At 35.0% G+C, this 20,166-nt stretch overlaps 1 protein-coding gene across 1 annotated transcript in view; it reads left to right on the top strand.

Moving 5' to 3' along the window:
• LOC120629202 overlaps positions 1–12,935 on the top strand; it is a 37,598-nt gene extending 24,663 nt beyond the window's left edge. Inside the window, exons 15-22 of the mRNA XM_039898053.1 lie at positions 4,445–4,601; positions 5,013–5,159; positions 5,990–6,121; positions 7,041–7,197; positions 8,169–8,307; positions 8,730–8,821; positions 10,841–10,970; positions 12,523–12,935. Coding sequence (XP_039753987.1) covers positions 4,445–4,601; positions 5,013–5,159; positions 5,990–6,121; positions 7,041–7,197; positions 8,169–8,307; positions 8,730–8,821; positions 10,841–10,970; positions 12,523–12,655 — 1,087 coding nt within the window. The 3' untranslated portion in view covers positions 12,656–12,935. The remainder of the gene's footprint in view (positions 1–4,444; positions 4,602–5,012; positions 5,160–5,989; positions 6,122–7,040; positions 7,198–8,168; positions 8,308–8,729; positions 8,822–10,840; positions 10,971–12,522) is intronic.
• Positions 12,936–20,166: the final 7,231 nt, after the last annotated feature.

The raw sequence follows: 20,166 nt of genomic DNA, 5'->3' as shown, positions 1-20,166 counted from the left end.
TTCTCCCTCTCCCTCTCTCTTTTTCTCCCTTTCGATATCTACCTCTCACTCTCGCTAATAAATAATTAAACCAAGCAAAGCCTAGTATTTATTGTAAAAAGAGCTAGTGCCCAAGTTTTATCACGGTTCTATAAAAAATCCATGGGTACCATTTAATTTCCTGCACGTCAGCATGGGCAGGAGACAATTATATCCCCCGGAAAGGACACAAAATGTATCTTCTCCCACAGCTTTATCAACTCTCACAGCAATGGAAATAATATCCAAATAATATATGTGTTATAATCACAGGGGGTAAACTTTTCCTAATTCATTTTCCCGTTATTTAGCAGGTGGACACGTAAATTATATTCCTTGGCAGGGAATATTATTTTTGACTCCCGTGCCCCGCTGGAATGGCCATTTTTACGTGCATTATTTTTCTGTTAAAAGACATTTCTAAATCGACTTTTCCAGGACTCTGTGCCAAAAATCAAGGCGATTGGTTGTTTACTTAGGGCGCTAAGCAAGGACAAACAAACGAACAGTCACCGTTTCACATTTATAATATTAGTGACGATTGTTTAATACTTATAAACGTTATATATTAAATTTTTGTTTCATTTCTTTCCTTTTGTCATTTGATCGACCTCTGACACACAATTATTATAGTAACAAATATAGTAAAACTTCAATCCATACTAATTTTACAAAATGATGAAGCGGTTATAGCGCAGTGGGTAGGAGCTCGACTTCACTTGCGGGAGGCCGAGTTCGAATTCCAGTACGACCTCTAACATTTCTAACTTATGTGCGTTTTAAGTAATTAAAAATATCACTTGCTTCGACGCTGAAGGAAAACATCGTGAGGAAACCGGCATGCCTGAGAGTTTTACACAATGTTCTCAAAGGTATGTGCAGGCCACCAATCCGCATGGGTGTGGTGGTCTACGGCCTTAGGCCCTTCTCATTGTTGGAGGAAACCCGTGCCCTGTAGTGGGCCGGCAATGGGTCGATATGATGAAACGGTGTTTGTGAGTTTGTTTGTTCTAACTCAGCAACCAAGTCAAATAAAGTTGATGGATTTTGGCACATAGTTACTTGAAAGGACGGAGAGTAGCATACGCCACTTTTGGTCCTGGAAAAAATCAAATCCCTAACAGTAGTTACAGTATTTGGATTTTTACACCAAATACCGTCCTTCGTTCGCTTCCTAAAAAAAGCAACCAAATCAAATCAAGTTGATAGATTTTTTGCTGCAAGTTACTTGAAAGGACGGAGAGTAACATTGGCCACAATTTTGGTCCTGTAAAAATATCAAATAAATAAATATACTACGACAGTACACACATCGCCATCTAGCCCCAGAGTAAGCGAAGCTTGTGTTATGGGTACTAAGATGACTGATGAATATTTTTATGAATATAATCTATATATATAAAAGAGGATGTTTGTATATATGTCATCGATAAACTCAGAAACTATTTGACCGATCATTATGAAAATTGGTATGCTTATGTATTTTTTCACGGAGAAGGTTTATATGCTATGCCCATTGATGTAACTCCCCACCAGGCGGCGCTGTCAAGTATCGACTTCCGCCCCGTTCAACCGATTGTCATAAAAATTGGTATGACCATGTATTTTTCCACGGAGAAAACGAACATGCTATGTCCATTGATGTAACTCCCCACCAGGCGGCGCTGTCAAGTATCGACTTCCGCCCCGTTCAACCGATTGTCATAAAAATTGGTATGACCATGTATTTTTCCACGGAGAAAACGAACATGCTATGTCCATTGATGTAACTCAATTTTATATGCGGCAATGAATGCAATAAAATGTTTTCTCATAAAATTCAATGAGTTATTTTACAACTTATATTAAATAAGAAAATAAAAGAAATAACTAACCTTCTTTACAAAACAAAAAAATATAATTTATTTAAAAAGCAAATCAGCTAACTTCAAATATATTATTTGTTATTAAAAATAAAAATAAAGCAATAAAATAAAAATAACTTATAATTATTATTTTAAAATAACATGATCAGAGATGTACTAAAAAAAATTGATTTGTAATTTTAATTGTAAGTGTAATTTAATGAAAGTCAATAATACTCTTAATTAGTAAGTATACTCAAGACTTTAATAATAATAAATAGTTAATTTAAATTGTAAATAGAAAAGAATTAACTAATTAATTATTTATGTAAATAGATAAAACAGGTGCTACACAAATAATATTATTTACAATGCCACGGAAAAAATCAAATATCGGAAGATCAAAGAGAAATACGAAGCAACAGGCAACCAGAAGAACTACAGAAACACCGCAACAAAAAAAAAAAGGTTAAAATCAAACAGACTTCGAGCTTCGTCTTTGAGAGCTAATGAAACAGATAGTGAACGTGTTGTTCGAGTTACAGACCTACGATCAAGAGCGTCTTCATCAAGAGCTGCCGAAAAACCTGACGAACGAGCTCAACGTTTGGATGATCAAAGATTAAGACAAAATCAGTTAAGAACTAAAACCGATCTTAATAAAGCAGCCTTTAATTACGATAAAAAATATGATTACAAGATCCAACCCGATGTGGTCATTGGTTCAATGAATGTAGTATGTCCGCATTGTCGCGCTAAGAAGTTTCAAAAAGAAACTGCCGGTTTGCGTTGCTCCAACGGAAAAGTTCATTTACCACCACTTGTTGAACCACCAGAACCTCTTCTTACCTACGTATCTGGAACTACTAAGGAGTCTAAACATTTTCTTCAGCATATTAGAAAATACAACTCCTGTTTTCAAATGACATCGTTTGGAGCAACAAATATTGTAAAATATAATCATTTTATGCCCACATTTAAAGTGCAAGGACAAGTATACCATCAAATTGGTTCACTTCTCCCAGTCTGAAGAAAATCCCCAATTTTTGCAAATTTATTTCATGGACAACGTAGAAAAAGAGATTGACCGACGATGCATGTTCAGTACGACAACTAACCGGGAAATTATTACTAAATTACGGATTATGCTTCATGAAAATAATTGTTTGATTAGAGATTTTAAATCTGCATTAGAAGGTGCGACAACAGATGATTTCAGGGTCATTATTAGAGCAGATAAAAAACCTTGGAATGAGCATGAAAGACGCTTTAATGCACCCGTGGCTTCTGCCAAATTATTAAATATAGAGTATGAAACTGAAATAGATTTTTTTTTATCAATAGAACCTGTTTTTGTCTTTATTATTTATAAATAAAAATAACATAAATTAAGCTGTCATTTCAAGCTGAGAAATTATTTTAATCGATTTTTAATTAAATATAGCTACAATTTTAATCTACATTTAATAATTTATTATTCATATTTCTGTTTGTTGTTTTGTTGTGTTGTGTTTGAATGTTTTATTTTAATTCATTTTTTTTTAAATATAAATTTAATTTTATCTTATATTTTTAGAAAGAAGTTTATTTTATGAAAAATCCCTAATTTTTTTTTTAAATTAAATTTTATCTTTTAAACCATTAATTACATCTAAACGCGAGTGATAATATCATTAATAATTACCATGCCCAAGCTATTGGTTGTACAGGATATTGCAATAGTTGTCTCTGTTTCGTCAACGTAATCTTAGAAAATAATTTTTTTTATTTCAAACGCACTTCATCGATTAAAAAACTAAAAGTTATCATTTTTGCTTTAGTACTCACCGATTACTTGATTGGTAATTGTATATGACCAATTATTTTCACCAAACGCATTATCAGCATAACTGCACAAATTTTCGAAAGTATACCTAACCTACCCTTTTTGCGTAAAATATTTATTGAGCAGCTGATAACTTGTATATTATCAAAATATATAAAAGGCAAAGGTCACTGACTGACTGACTGATTGACTGATCTATCAACACACAGCTCGAACCACTTGACGGATTGGGCTGAAATTTTGCACACAGATAGTTATTACAACGTAGGCGTCCGCTAGGAAAGGATTTTTTTAAATTCCATCAGGGTTAAATATGGGATGAAAGTTTGTAAAAAATTCTTCATTTATCAATTTATTTTTCAAGCTACATCAATTAAACTTTGATTTTAGGTTTTCGATTTATAATAAAGAAATACGTATTTCATAGGGGATCAAAATTTATATGAAAGTTTCTGATTTTCTAAGTAATTTCCGTTCATATTTTTCTATAAGCAGCAAGACCTTTTTTTAACCCTTTGTAGTAAATTTAACAAATCAAAAATAAAACTTAACGTGAGCGAAGCCGCGGGCAAAAGCTAGTAAAATATAAAATGTAATAATATAAAATCAAATGGTATAATATAAAATAGGTAGTTTACAAGAGCATTCGGATTTTTACACCAAATACCGTCCACCCTAACGAAGGAACCAAACGACTGATTCACCGCGGGAAACGCCGCGGGGCGCAGCTAGTCTTAATATATAAAGTTTCTTCCAGAGCTGCGCAAGCGTTAGCAGCGGTGTGTGCCAGGGGCGAGCTAGAAGCACTGTCGCTATGGGCGGCTGACGTCGAAGCGGCCATCGAGCGTCCCTTGCGAGACTACGAGCATTTCGTCGATGCGTGTTTCGGACCGTTTTCTGTTCAAATAGCTAAGGTTATATTATGTATTATTTTATTTGTGTAATCTAGTTAAAGTATTAGTATGTAGTTAATAGTTATTAGTATGTATTTTTTTTTAAATATCCACAACCTGCAGTCTGTTATCCTTTTGTTTTCCTTATCCTAAGGTTGCCTGGAAGAGATCGCTACGAAGCGATAATTCCGCCATTTGCATACTGCTTCTTTATGTGTTTTTCTTTGTTCTTCTTCTGAATTTTTTTTGTGTTCAAATAAAGAGTATAAATAAAATAAATAAATAAGTTCAGTTTGTGATATGGATCGTGTTTCTTCTTCTGCTAAAAGCGTTACTTGCTTCTATCCAATACTAAAAATTTATGGAAAGTTTTTTTTTCATAATGTGACAATGGATATAAAATAGATTATAATTGATGTGTTTTCATATTAGACTGGGTCATACAAGCAAGTGGAGAAAGAGTGCGGCGAGTTGGTTTGGTCTGCGAGAGAGAAACTATCGGCAAGGCGGCGTGACCTCGCTCTGCCGCTCAGTGACGCGGCGCGTGCTCGCGTGCGCATGTTGCCTCAGGAGCTTAGGGTAAGTGTATAATTAAGAAGCGATTTCGTAGTTAACGTAAATATTATTACATCGTTGTGGGCTCTTACTCCAGGGTGTTAAACATGTGTGTCTTTTAATTTAAATTACCTACTAAGTTTGTACATCGCGGAAAGTTATATTCCATTAATATAATAAACGCGAAAATTTATAAGGATTGATGGATGGATTTATTGTTGTTACTCTCGTTGTTACTTTTGATACTTTGACGGAAATTTGGAATCTAGATAGATTTTACACCGGACTAATACGTAAGCAAATTTTTGTCCCGATAAAATATAAGCTTTCCGCGAGATTTGTGAAAATCTAAAAAAACGCGGACGAAGACGCGGGCAACAGCCAGTTACTCGTATGAATAAAGACGAAGCGTTTTTAACGTGGTCGGTTAATGCAGTCTCTTTTTTTTAAATACAATTAAGAGTTCTTATATTAAAAAATAAATAAATACGAAAATACTCGTTTTATAGCTAGTGCCAGCGTTTTTGTCCTCGTTTCTTACATTACAAATCCTACAATCCAGTAGGTACCGTTTGTTTTCCCGGGATGAAAATTTGCCTTTGTGCTTGTTGCTTAGTTAGGGCGTGAAGGAAGGACAAACGAACAAACACACTTTTTTTATAACATTAGTAGGGATTTCTTAAAGTTATTTGCTTCATCACAAAGTAGTTGCAGAGATATAAACATACTACAGCAAGAGGATATATATATATATATATATATGAATTCTATGCTGTAAGGCCACCAAATTGTAGCCACCAAATATATATTATATATATATATAATATATGAATATATATATTTTTTTTTAACAGAAAGCAGTACACGCGTCTGCGGTAGAGTTAGCGCGTATGTGGGGAGAAGCGGCGCGAGGCGAGGAATGGTGGTCGGCTCGCGGGCTCGAACCTGGGGACTGGCATGCCCTGGCCGCTAACACGCTGGTCGAGGTCAGTGAACTCACACTCAAACGGTTCCCCGCGTTTTATTTTAACCCGCATTAATGTATTATAAAACTGAATATTAGAAGAAGAAGAAGTAACACTTTATTGCACGTATAACATACAAGAAAAGAAACAGTAAGGAGTATACAGTACACAATGTACATGCAAAGGCGGCCTTATTACTGAAAGCAATCTCTTACAGGCAACCTTTGTAGATAGCACTTACAGCAAGGGAACGGGACAGTGCCAAGAGTGTTGATAGATATACATAAATACCAAAATGTAAAGATACAAATACATATAAATATATAACAAACATAATAATAAATATAGGTAGATTTTAATACATAATATTAATGTTAGATACAATTTACCATTAATAAAAGAATAATTCTAATTATTAAATACAATTAAATTGTTGTTTTAATTATTCAATTTTTATTAAAACAACAATTTAATTTTAACAACAAAATTGACTTAACAATGATTGATAAAATCAACATCTCCGGAGGATGCTCCGGTTTCTAAAGCGAAAGGTAAAATTTTTGAAAGATGTTTTGTGATGTGTCTTGTTACGTCAAAGTATAACTTCTAAGTACATGAGTAAACACTCTTTTTTTTTTTTTTTTTTTTAACAAAAAGTTGACCTGCAAACTCACCTGCTGGTAGGTGATCATGCAGTCTAATATGGTAACGGGCTAACCTGGTATGGAAGTTATATTAAACGCATAACCCCAATCGGTTTCGACGGAACATCGTACCGGAACGCAAAATCGCTTGGCACGTCTTTGTCGGTAGGGTGGTAACTGGCCACGGCAAAAGCACGGGCAAGAAAATATCCTGAAATTATAAATTCCTATATATCGAACACCCCCCCAGGGAGGTCATCAAAAATCAATCTATTTACGATGTACATTTCATCCAGGTTTTCGACGCGGAAATCCTAGTAGCGTTAGAGGAAGGTGAAGCTAGAGTGGCCCTGGAGTCAGGCGCGGGCGCGGTGCGGTGGCACGACCTCACGGCCAAACACCCCGCGCCCCCTGACGTCATCGCAGAGAGGGACGACTGGAGACCCGCACCGGGTACGTTCGTGTGAGGGGGTTGTGGGATCTTTTAGTGGGCAAGTCGGTTCGTATATCAACGGATTAAAGTGCAAAATGGGGTAAAACAACTTGAACTATAAATAAACTTTGTTATTTTCACAGCGATATTTAAGAATAAATGGTTATCTAAAGTTATATAAGGTATATTTAAAGTTTTAAAGGTTTCAGCAACATTTTTTAGATAAGAAAAGTGGCAAAGTTACTTACCGCTAATGAAGGACGCTTTCTTTGATATTTTTTGGAAGAAAATAAAAAATATTATTTATGTGGACATTGCTTAATATTTTGTACTAGCGTACCCAGCCCGCTTCGCCGGGCTAGATATTACTTTATTTTATTTAAACAATAAACTTACATAATTGAATTTTTAATTTAAGTCTCATAATATATTAAATCATTTATTTCTCTCCGTATTCATTCTCTTCTATTCTCTTCTCGAGCGGGTGAAGATCATTATCTACACCCATGTACACCCAACAATAGAATATCATCATAGTAATTAGACAGTTTGACCGTTCAAAAATAGGAATGCTCCGATCCTCACCAAACTTTACAGGATTACTCGCCAGGTCAATCCGGAGATTCCCTGAAAGTTTCATTGAAATCGGTCCAGTGGTTTCGGAGCCTATACGGAACATACCCACACACTTTCTCTTTTATATATAAAGAAAGATATAGACCAATTAGAAATGCCATTTCGTCTAAGTGAAGGTAAAAACACTAATTCTCATCTCACAATAGCTATGAGGTATTGTATAATCTTTACTGAACCTATTCGATTTTTAATTATTCTTTGTATAGAACTTGGAATCGATAGTTTCATGGAAATGATTAAAGTTTCGATGTTTTTTTATTTTCGGAAAAGAATATGAAAGTTTAAGAACGCACACCTGCCAAAATTATTACCCTAAATTGCCTGATGATGGAAAAAACCACTTTATATCACATAGGTGTATGGGGTGATTGGAGCGGCACGCCTGCTCCTAGAGTGCCCCCTCCATCGCTGGACGTGGCGGCCTTTAGTCCACGCGCCCAGCCACACCAACCGCTGCCAACGCCGGCGGTGGTCGCGTTGGTCCTTCACAACAGGTAATCCTAATTTAAAAATTAAATCTTTTTTTTATACAAAGTTATACAACGTGTAAATGAAAACCGAAATAATATCTTCACAGGCTTTAGAGGTGCATTATGAAACTGAAAACCTAATAGTTTTTGAGTAAATCACTGCCATAGTTTTTACTGAAAGAAATCAGAAACAGCCCTAATATCATATGCAAAATTAAATGAAAAAATAATTTTGTAATGCTACAAAAGTAATCCATTAAAAAACAGTTTGAATACTATTTTATAAACTGTACGTACGTGAAAAAATGGTACGTACGCATCAAAGGTGGCTTCTATAAGGAAGTATTTGATTGCAGAAAGTTTAAGAGTTCGACAAATTTTCAAACTTTATAACAAAAGCTGTTGGTTTTCCAAACCTTATAAATAATAATATGGTTTCGTTTCAGGGAGTCCGATAATCCTGTTTCGTTGGATTCAGAACTATGTGCCGATATATTGAAGACTTTAGAAGACGCGCCCGACTGCGATGATAGAAGAGGTATGGCACAGTTATTTTAACTTATATTATATACACAGTGACTTCTTAAAGAGGATGCCCATTTTTTCTTTACTTAAAATATAAAGTACTTTACTTTATATATATTTTTTGATTTTTTTTTTTTTATTTGGTTAACCTAACCTAACCTAACCCTAAAGTGTGAGTGTTTTTTCCCTTTCCTTTGTTGGATTGCCTGGCAGAGATTGTACCTGTGTGTTATATTTAGTGTTCTTTTTTGTTTATAATTTCATTCTGTTTGGTGTACAAAACAAAGAGTAGTTCATTTCATTTCAAAGTATATCTTTACAAGCAGGCGTGATTTTACGGGAAACTATGATATAAAATTCACATTAATGATTAAGCTTTGTACTTCATAATTAACGCGTAATTCATAATTTCTATAATCTTTGAACACCACCACAAAAAAAATGGACTTTCTATGGTCTGGTCTGGAGGCTTCGGCCGTGGCAAGTTAAGTACTTTGGCCCTACCGACAAAGACGTGCCTTTAAGCGATGTAGCGTTCCGGTACGATGTCGCGTAGAACCCGATTAGGAGTATGAGTTTAATATATACTGCCACATCACGAACAGGTTTGTCCGCTACCATATTAGACTGATCACTAGCTAAGATCAGAGCTTCTCAACCTGGGTGCCCTAGAAAGTACAGATGTGCAACGCGAGCCGCTACAGAAAAATCAAGAAAAATATTTTTTTTTTAGTTTTTACGTACTCATTTGGGTTTATGTAAAGAGTTAAATAATGTAGGCACGGAAAAATTACTGGTGTACATTCTATTAAACTCATCACTTTAATGTCGTGGTATTTAGTATGTCATGTGCCTTAATAACAGAGATTTAAGTTAGTCTTATATAGATATTCGATATATTATGAAAATTGGACTTTACAATGAATAATTGTTAACTTAACAATTATATTCATTGTAAGTCCACATCTGAAGACGCTCCGGTTTCGAAACGAAACGTGCGCAGTATGTAATGAATGAATGAATGAATGAATATACTTTTATTGTACACCAAAGAAAAAAAGTAGTTACAGAGATATAAATACATATCAAGAGAGTACTATTTGGTGGCCTTATCGCTACATAGCAACCAATGCCGTAAAAGGAAAAAACATAGAAAAGAGGTAGGTTGTGCAATAAATAATATTTAAAATTATACAAATATATAAATAAAATATATATATAAATATAACTATTATATATATATATATATATATATATATATATTATATATATTATATATATATTTTATTTGTATTTATATATATATACATATAAATACAAATTAAATATATAACATAAATACCTATATAAATAGGGAACAAATAAAATCCTCAATTTATATGAAATACATAAATAATTAAAATTACACACTTAAAATGATCCGCTTCAGCGATGTTCGGCTGATAGAGACAAATAATGATCCTTCACTAGTATGTAATGTACCCTACATTGCCGAAGATCTGTTTGGTGTGGAGTATAAGGATTGAAGAAATTATAAATGAGACCTGCTTTTCGTGGCGTATAGCAAATTAAGCTTAATTTTCATGATATTCTTATATAGTACAATATTTGATATTACTTATAGATTCCATAATGTATGTGTTGTTATGAAATCACTCAAATATAAAGTTATCAAAACAGTTTCCCTCCTACATAAATACTTTTATATATATATATATATATTTTGGCCCAGGTATGCTTGCCAAAATTGTCTTTACATAGCGGGGTCACGTTGTCCCACACTGAAAAATTCACTGGAGATCACAGATGTATTATGGTTTTATTACTTTCCTAATGAAGATGTTTTTTTTGCATACATAATATGTACCTACCTATTTTAACAAGCTAGGTTAGGGTGCGGGTGCCGTTATAAATTTCTTAACTTATAAGTGCACCGCTGGCTTAATGAGTTTGGGAACCTCTGGTAACTTGAAGTGAAATAAAAAAAATCAAAAAAAATGATTCTAAGATGATGATAAATGAACTCGAACAGATGGCGTGGAAAGGTATAGAGGCGGAGGTAGTGAGGCCACGAGTGAAACCAGCGGATCCGACACGCCCGAAGACGAAGGGTCCCGCGTCCTGCCGCCCACTGCCGCTACACCCGACTCCGCTCTGTGCAGGTACTGACGACTGACTCCCCCAAGACGTTTGTATTTTTTATCACTATCACCATGATCTTCTGACATCTTCTTCTTCTTCTTAATGACAAGGTTGCTTGGAAGCAACCGGCTCCGCTTTCATCTCTCACAAGATAGAAAAATGATTGTTAAAATGTAAAATGTAAATTTTTGATGTTGGAAAAGAGCAACTGCTGAGTTTCTTGCCGGTAGAATCTGCCTTCCGAACCGGTGGTAGAGTCACTACAAACAGACAGACTTGACGTTTCAAAAGTGCTTATATTAGGCCTACTTGAAATAAATGAATTTTGAATTTGAATTTGATCATATCAACCCATTTCCGACCCACTACCGGTCCACTACAGGGTTCGGGTCCCGTCCCACAGTGAGATGGATATAGGTTTAGGGCCCTATTCCACAACTTTTCCACTTTTTTTTTCTTATTTCTTTATTCTTTAATAAGCCTGGAGTTGTAATTTGGTTTAGCCTTTTTTTAAATTTTTGTTTGCATAAAAATATTATTAAGGAATGAGATATAGATAAAGTTTTATTATATTTTAGCTTTAGGTGTATGTTAGATGTTTATTAGTTGAGCGCTAACTCGCCAACAAGCTGGATGACCGGTTTGGCGAAAAATATTTGTACGTTTCATATGTCCATCATTTTTGCTGAAAAAAAAAACGTTGGCCCAGTGCGGATTGGTGGGCTTCACATGCCTTTGAGAACATTATGGAGAACTCTCAGGCATGCAAGTGTCCTCATAATGTTTTCCTTGGCCGTTAAAGCAACTGATGTTTTGAATTGCTCATAACGCACATAACTTAGAAAGTTAGGGGTGCGTGCTGGTATTCGAACTCGGATTTTTTTTGTATCTTCTATCTATCTATCTTTATATATAAAAGGGAAAGTGTGTGGGTATGTTCCGTATAGGCTCCGAAACGGCTGGACCGATTTCAATGGAACTTTCAGGGAATCTCCGGATTGACCTGGCGAGTAATCCTTCAAAGTTTGGTGACGATCGGAGCACTACTATTTTTGAACTGACAAACTGTCAAATACATCTTTTATTTACTATGATGATATTCTATTGTTGGGTGTACATGGGTGTAGATAATGGTCTTCACCCGCTCGAGAAGAGAATAGAAGAGAATGAATACGGAGAGAAATAAAAGATTTAATATATTATGAGACTTAAATAAAAAAATGAATGATGTAAGTTTATTGTTTAAATAAAATAAAGCAAAATCTAGCCCGGCGAAGCAGGCTGGGTACGCTAGTATTTTATACAGGACAGCATTTCAGATAGTTCTAGCATTCCTTTGTTACTCTCCGTCCTTTCAACTAAGTCTAGTTGAAAGGACGTAGAGTAACAAAGGAATACTTTTTATCCCGGGGAAAGAAACAATTCCCATGGGATTTGTTAAAAGCCGTAATAAACTAGCAGACTTAGAACGCGGACTAGTCAATAAATTAATATACTAGGAATAAATAAATAAACTAGGAAACTTAGGTTATGTGTGATGAGAATAAGTACAAAACATGAATATTTTCACAGAATATCGCCCAGCACAGCAAGAGCCGCCTGTAGATGGACATTAACTGGGCGAGGGGTTCGTTTAAGAGCGGACCTGGCGAGCCCTGAAGACGTCACGCTTGACACCGACAGACACGTGGGTACTTCGGTTTGAGGTTTTATGAATAAGGACGTAAGGTTGAGATTACTATGCTGAGATTATTTACTTACGCCCATTTAACATGTATCCAATTTTAGATTTTGTATGCGGAAAAATATCGTACGTAATTTTGCATTGTCACTTCCAGTTTGATTTTAGCGTGCTTGCGTCTTTAACAAAATCTTTATGTCGGATATGGTGCATAAAGAGTCATCATCAGAATCATATCGATTCTTTGCCGGTCCTCCCAATGAGAAGGGGTTTAGGCCGTAGTCCACCACGCTGGCCCAGTGCGGATGTGTGGAGTCCACACACCTTTGAGAAGATTATGGAGAACTCTCAGGCATGCAGGTTTCCGCACGATGTTTTTAAGTTCTTCACCGTTGAAGCAAGTGGTTATTAACTTAGAAAAGTAAGAGGTGCGTGCTGGGATCCGAACTCGGCTCACCGAAAGTGAAGATGAACAGTACTCAAATTTTATCTTTAAAATTAACAATAATTTCGCGCTCACTGCAATGTTGGATAGATGTTATAAAAATCGTAGATAACTATAACTTTTGACGACCTCCCTCGCGCAGCGTTGTGGTTTTAAGTAGGACGTTCCGGGTTCGATACTCGGCAGGGTCAATTAGGGAAAATATAATGCCTGAATTTTCTCTGGTTTGGTCTGCTGGCTTCGGCCGAGCCTAGTAACCACCCTACCGAAGAAGTGCCGCTAAGCGATTTAGCGTTCCGGTACGATGTCGCGTGGAAACCGATTAGTGGTACGGGTTTAATATAACTTCTTTACCCCTAACAGCTAAGCACGTTACCATCTTGGACTCCACCGTCACTTACCAACTGGTGAGATTACAGTCAAGTCAAAATCTCACCCTACGCACCATGATAAAATTTCGATCGTACGATATTTTTCCGTCCGTCCAAACTCTAGAGTGCAGAGGGCGTTACGACGTCAGAATATGAGCCGACATCGACCTCATTTATAATTAAACTCTATGCTTTATGTGATAAGATCGAAATACGTTTGTAACCAAAGCTAGTTATGTTCTGTATTACATGCTATTATTGCTAAATCGCAATTGCATACAAAAACAAAACTAAATTCACGGGATTAACAAAGATTTCGATTGCAGATGTACCCAGAACCCTTAGATCAGTATTAATTAACCGAAAACAAGCTAAGAACAGGTTCTCAAGTATAATGAATGACTACTTAGTCATAAGCATAGATTGACCGGTGCATGAGAATCAGTTCTTAGCTCGATGTCGATTTATTAAATCGCAGTCTTCAAGAAAACACTCTTAACGACTGTAAAGTTGGAGTAAAATGAAACTTATCTACCTTTATTTACAGAACATACTGATCGAAGTTATAAAAATTAGCAGTACAGTATTTTCGAAGATAAAATTATCCTACTAAGATCAATCCAATTAAGATTTTGTTACGCATAAGCGAGCCAACGATTGCGCATGTGCGATTTTTAAACAAACGTCTTAGCTTTACATGGATTATATATCGTGAAATGACCCATTTGTTACAAGTCAAAAGAGATTTTATTTTTAGATACATGACTAAGAATTTAGTAATTAATCGCATTCATTCATTATTTATTCACGAATGCATTGTTGGTGGTGGCGACTACCACTGAAATTGCGTTTTGACGGCCGAGTGGGCAGCGACCCTGCTTTTCAAGTCCAAGGCCGTGGGTTCGATTCCCACAACTGGAAAATGTTTGTGTGATGAACATGAATGTTTTTCTGTGTCTGGGTGTTTCATTCAAAAATATTCATCAGTCATCTTAGTACCCATAACACAAGCTACGCTTACTTTGTTGCTAGGTGGCGATGTGTTTATCGTCGTAGTATATTTATTTATTATTTATTATTATTTTTTTCGATAATGTAGTACAGATCGTTTTCATAGGAAATCTACGATTGAAATCTTTGAGGATTGTGCTCATAAACATGTTCTATTCCGTGCGGAACATAAGATATGCAAATGAAGTAATTTTCGTACCGTATTCTTAGTTTTTGAGTTTTGTATGGAACTGAATCGACGTAAGCTCTGCTCTCATGGTCTGAGGGACACACCAGGGATTGCACCTTGAAGATAATGTGAAACGTGCTGTAGGTGACACATTTAAGCGTGTTTTTTAGCGCTACACTTTATGGTACACGAGTCTCTGGCACTTTCTGTGCCAGCTGCAATTAAAATCTTACAATTAATTTCAAAAACTCCAACTTTTAACAGGTTTACAAAATCAATTTAACAGAAAAGTTAGAACAAATTGTTTATAATTGGTGGCTATAATGTCTATGTTTTGAGTAAACAAATCGTTTTGCATTTAATTTATTGAATGAAGGTTCATTTAACTTAAATACTGTTACTTAAATACTGGTTTTAAAACTGCATTACTTTTATACAACCTAAACGGAAATGCGAAATACGGTTAAAGGCTGCAGAAGCATATTTATTTTTCCATACAAACTAATTCAAACCATAATATTTGTTTATTTATGGCAACCCTTTAATAGACAAAAGACTAACACGTGCATAGTACCTACGCTACACAACGCGTATCTGATATAGTCAATTGATTTTCTTTTTGCTTCCAGTTTTTGTATTGCTAAAGTTATACAAAAACTGGTGAAAATTATGGCAATGGTTTACTCAAAAACTTTTCGGTTTCGGTCAATGTACCTCAAAAGCCTCTTGAGGTATTATTTAGGTTTTTATTTACACTTTGTATAAGTTACTTAAATTATTAGAAAGATCTTTGAGATATTTCTCAATGTTTCTGTTGTTGTTTCGATATTTGTGGTAGGTATCATGACTACCATACTCTCGAATAGGTTAGCCCGCTACCATCTTAGACTGCATCATCACTTACCACATGGTAAAAAAAAAGACAAAATTAGTCAGAATCGTCCTTCTCCCATCAGACGGGTCTCGCTTACGGCGATCAAGTAGTAATATATTAAGCATAAACATATATCATAGTATCAAGAGTTTTGAAGATAATCGAGTCCCGCCTAAGAGCTCCTTTAAATGATAAGTTAATCGTGTGCCGTATTTTAATTTTAAATGTGAACAATATATAATTTTAGTGTAGCAAAATCACAATTGCTGCGGGTCGCATCGCATAGCATTGCACCCGATATCCTAAAGAGCTGGGATATCTGGAAGTCATTATCACTTGTCCTTTTGTTAGCCCGAACCGGCTTCAGTTGATTTCCTCACATTTCAATTCTGTGCCCATAATTGCAAATTCCGCTTGTTTTTGCTCCATCTGCCATGCGCAACTTTGGACACCAATTGAGCAATAAAAAAACGTTGTTTTACACAAAAGATACTTTACAAATAAGTTTTGGCGCAGTTTGCAGCGACCCTGCTTTCTGAGCCCAACGCCGTGGGTTCGATTCCCACTACTGGAAAAGGTTTGTGTGATGAGCATGAATGTTTTTCAGTGGCTGGGTGTTTATTTTTATATTCAAAGTATTTATGTATATTATTCATAAAAATATTCATCAGTTATCGTAGTACCCATAACACGAGCTACGCTTACTTCGGGGCTAGATGGCGATGTGTGTATTGTCGTAGTATATTTATTAAGTATTTCTTTCAGGAAACCGATAGTAAATATTATATAAAGCTATGATATAATTTTGCTTTCCGTTTACTCGTGCTTTTGAATCTGTAACCTTGAACGGTTGAATTGTTGCTTCACAAGGGACCTAATGCAAGTCAAGCTATAATTTATTTTTACATAACAATAAAAACAAGAGAGAGAGAGAAAAAACAATTACTGCAAGTAGCCCAGTACTTACCTGGAAGCCCCAGTAGTTAATGAGGCATTATCTGGCAACACTGCAAGGAGGTTTTTGCAATGCGATGCATCCCGCAAATATGTGCGAACCTTTAGTTCTTCATATGATTGAACTATATATGTTAATTTTGACGTTTTTTTTACATATATTTTACAACATATTACATAATCAAATTGTTTTTTTTTTACGTACAAGGGCCTATATTAAACAACAAGTTTGACAATCGAAATACAATCGTTAACATTATAGAAAACAGTGTAGTAGTTTATAAGTAATCGTGAACAAACATACCAACGGAGGAAATAAACTTTTCTATTGAAGTTTAACTAGGGCAGCTTAATTAATATAAGGTAAACATTGACTGGTCAATTCGTATGAATGCGTATGTAAAGTACATTAAATATTATAAGCTATTTAAAGTTAAGCTTTAAACACTAAACTAAAGTCCTTTTCACTAAAGAGGTGCCGTAAATTAAACGTTATAAAATCAATCTACGACGGCCGATTGGCGCAGTTTGCAGCGACCCTGCTTTCTGACTCCAAGGCCGTGCGTTCGATTCCCACTACTGGAAAATGTTTATACGAGCATGAATGTCTTTCAGTGTCTGGGTGTTTATATGTATGTTGCTATTTATTTATGTGTATTATTCATAAAAATATTACTTTGGGGCTAGATGGCGATGTGTGTGTTTTCGTAGTATATTTATCTTAATATATATAAATCTCCTGTCACGATGTTTGTCCGCGATGGACTCCTAAACTACTTAACCGATATTAAATTAAATTGGCATACCGTCAGCAGTCTGGTCCAACTTAAGAGATAGGATAGCTTATATCTTTAATTATAGTCGCAATTTTATTTTATTGCAAATTATTTGTCTTTAATTAATTGACAGTCACATGTTATATGTATATATATATATATATCTATATACTACAATACTTATTTAAGGCTTAGCGATACTGAATACTTTAAAAAAAAACGCAGACGAAGTCGCGGGCAACAGCTAGTTTATTTATATAATAAAAAAAGTACATGCGCTACGCGACGCGTAACTAATATTTACGCGTAAATTTTACTTTTGCATGTGATGTTATGGCTATATCTGATTTCTATCAATAAAACAACGATTACTCAAAAACTATTAGCGTTTCGGTTTAACAGATAAGTCTCAGAGGCAGTAAATAATGTACCTCTAAAGCATCTGAAGTATTATTTCGGGTTTCATCTACACGTTGTATATATGCTGAGGAACTGACCTCAAAAACCTTTATTTCCGCTTCACCATTTTTCCATCGCATCGAAAGTTACCTACATGTTTATTCCCTGGCTGGTTTAAGCAAATCACGTATTAAAGCAAACATTTAGAAGAGTGTACTCGGAAAAGGTTCGATGTTATTCCCCTTTAACTACTTTATTCACGCACCCCTAGATACTAGAAATATTTTCTTACCTGGTAGGTATAATCGAATTAGAATCACGAACTGTACAAGGGCTTATATTAAAACGGGAACTATTTTATTTTATTATATTTTATTCTCCTTTACAATCGTGCCTTCGCAACGCAAGATACCGTACTCAGTTTCATTGTTACTACCCGCACGCTTAGAGTCTTATCTCACTTACGATTTTCTAGGTTTTTGAACGGTCCTTAAAGCAGTATTATTTTAATATTGTTGCCGTTGTTGTTTCTGAATTATTATCCTTTTTATAGGGATGTCAATTTATGGCATATACAACTATATAAAACTTTCATTTTAATATTGTAAGCGATACTTTTAGTGATTGTATAAGCACACTGGTTTGGAAACTTGGGTATCTTTAAAGCAAGAAACAAGTATCAAAATGTAGAGCGCGTGCCATTTTATCATACATCTTTCACATACATATACTCACTAAGGACTCTATAATAAATAAATTATTAATGGTTCTTATTTCGTGAAAAGGACTTTATCTGTACTTTTGCCAATACGTCACAAAGTTGAAATAAGCATGAAATAAAGCAACGTTACAAATAATTATTGCCTCGGAATATACAATCACAGTGAAAATTTAATAACCTTATTATATAAGTTCGAATAACTTAGCTTTAAACGTAATTAATAGATCTGTATTACGAAACATTTGGCTGTATGTTGTAGGTGGCAAAACGAAGCCAGACCAGAGTGCCATGTGTTAAATTTTCTTCCCACTTTTACTTATTCAATGGCAATAATCTTACCATACCATATAAATCGTATGCTCGCTTTCACTACACTTAGGCATCGCCTAATGATTTAGGCGATGTCTATATCGAAAAAAACGTTTCATCAACTCTTAGGTGATAACTTTTGGTAGACGGTTTTTGTGTGCCTAGAAATCTCTTTAGATTAATCTTTACTTATTTAGGCATCGTCTTGTTCGCTTCATCGCTTCGCATCGCTTGGCTATAAAACTTTTCTAACTCCTACTGGTTAAAGTAATTTATTCCATAACATGTCTTTAGTCCTGGTAAATATTCATTCCAGATCAAAACTTCTAGTAAGTGGATACCCATACAATTGGACCAATAAGTCACTTATTATTTTGGTAAGGGTTTGCAAAGGTTCAATGAAACACAAGCGTCAGTGAAATGTGTAGATTCCCTACGATAGACGTCCATCTATGAAAATGATAATGCTGAACATAGAAGACCGCTACATTATTTAGTTACAAATACACAGTTTATAGCAACAGTAACATTAACACTAAATAGAAAACGCAGGCATCTCATCTCGCAAATACGTTACGTGACAATAAATTCTGCACACCAGCGACTAAGCCACACGCTTAGTTATACAAAATAGCGATATGAAAGCTTGAAGGCCTATTATGTAAAATTACGTCATAATTCTTCGTCAACATACGTAGAAAATCGTACGTGTGTAAAAAATCCCTCACTTGGCACTCTGAGCAGAGAAAGTTCAGTAATTAAAAAATTCACGCGAGTGAAACGTGCGTATAATAGAAATTGAAGAACTGTGTTGTGTTGCGTACAATAAAAATAAATATAATGTACTCCATTCAACAAAAATCGTATCAACGGGAAGTTCGAATTTGAGCTCAATGTTCCACGCCAACAGCCGGTCTGAACCATCACATTTAATGTTAAAAATTAAAAAATTAATAATCAAACTTATTCTGTTTGTAGCGCGATTTAGGCAACTTAATGTTTATGTATGAAAAAAAAATTAATACAATCATATGTTTCGTAATACTGGTTTATATAGTATAAGATGGAAATTTGAAGTAAAAGACTTTATATTTAAGTAGTTCGTTAGCTCAAATAGTTACTACGCTTTGTCGAATAACTTCGGCTTCTTCAAAGACTCCACAAGTGCAGTACAGCCGTAGTGTATAAGTGCGTCGCGCTGAACTGACAGCGAAAGTTTTATTATGAAGAAACAGGATGATTCGTAAAGTTCAGATGATTAGGACTTAATATTTAGATTTTCCATTGTCTCATTGTAGTCATAATTAATGTAAGAAAGAAATACAATAGCATTCTAAATGATTATAATATTTGCATTTTGTTATTTCGACATAGTTTACAAAATAGCCTGTGGGTGTACTGCAAACTATTTGAGCGGACGAAATATTCACTCACAGTTTAGCGCAGATTGTTAAAAAGAGCATATGATTCTAGAATTAAGATTGAAAGTGTTATCGCAAAATTATA

This window comes from Pararge aegeria, chromosome 14, assembly GCF_905163445.1.
Source record: "Pararge aegeria chromosome 14, ilParAegt1.1, whole genome shotgun sequence".
Classification (NCBI taxonomy): domain Eukaryota; kingdom Metazoa; phylum Arthropoda; class Insecta; order Lepidoptera; family Nymphalidae; genus Pararge; species Pararge aegeria.
This window is presented reverse-complemented; position numbering and strand designations above follow the sequence as displayed.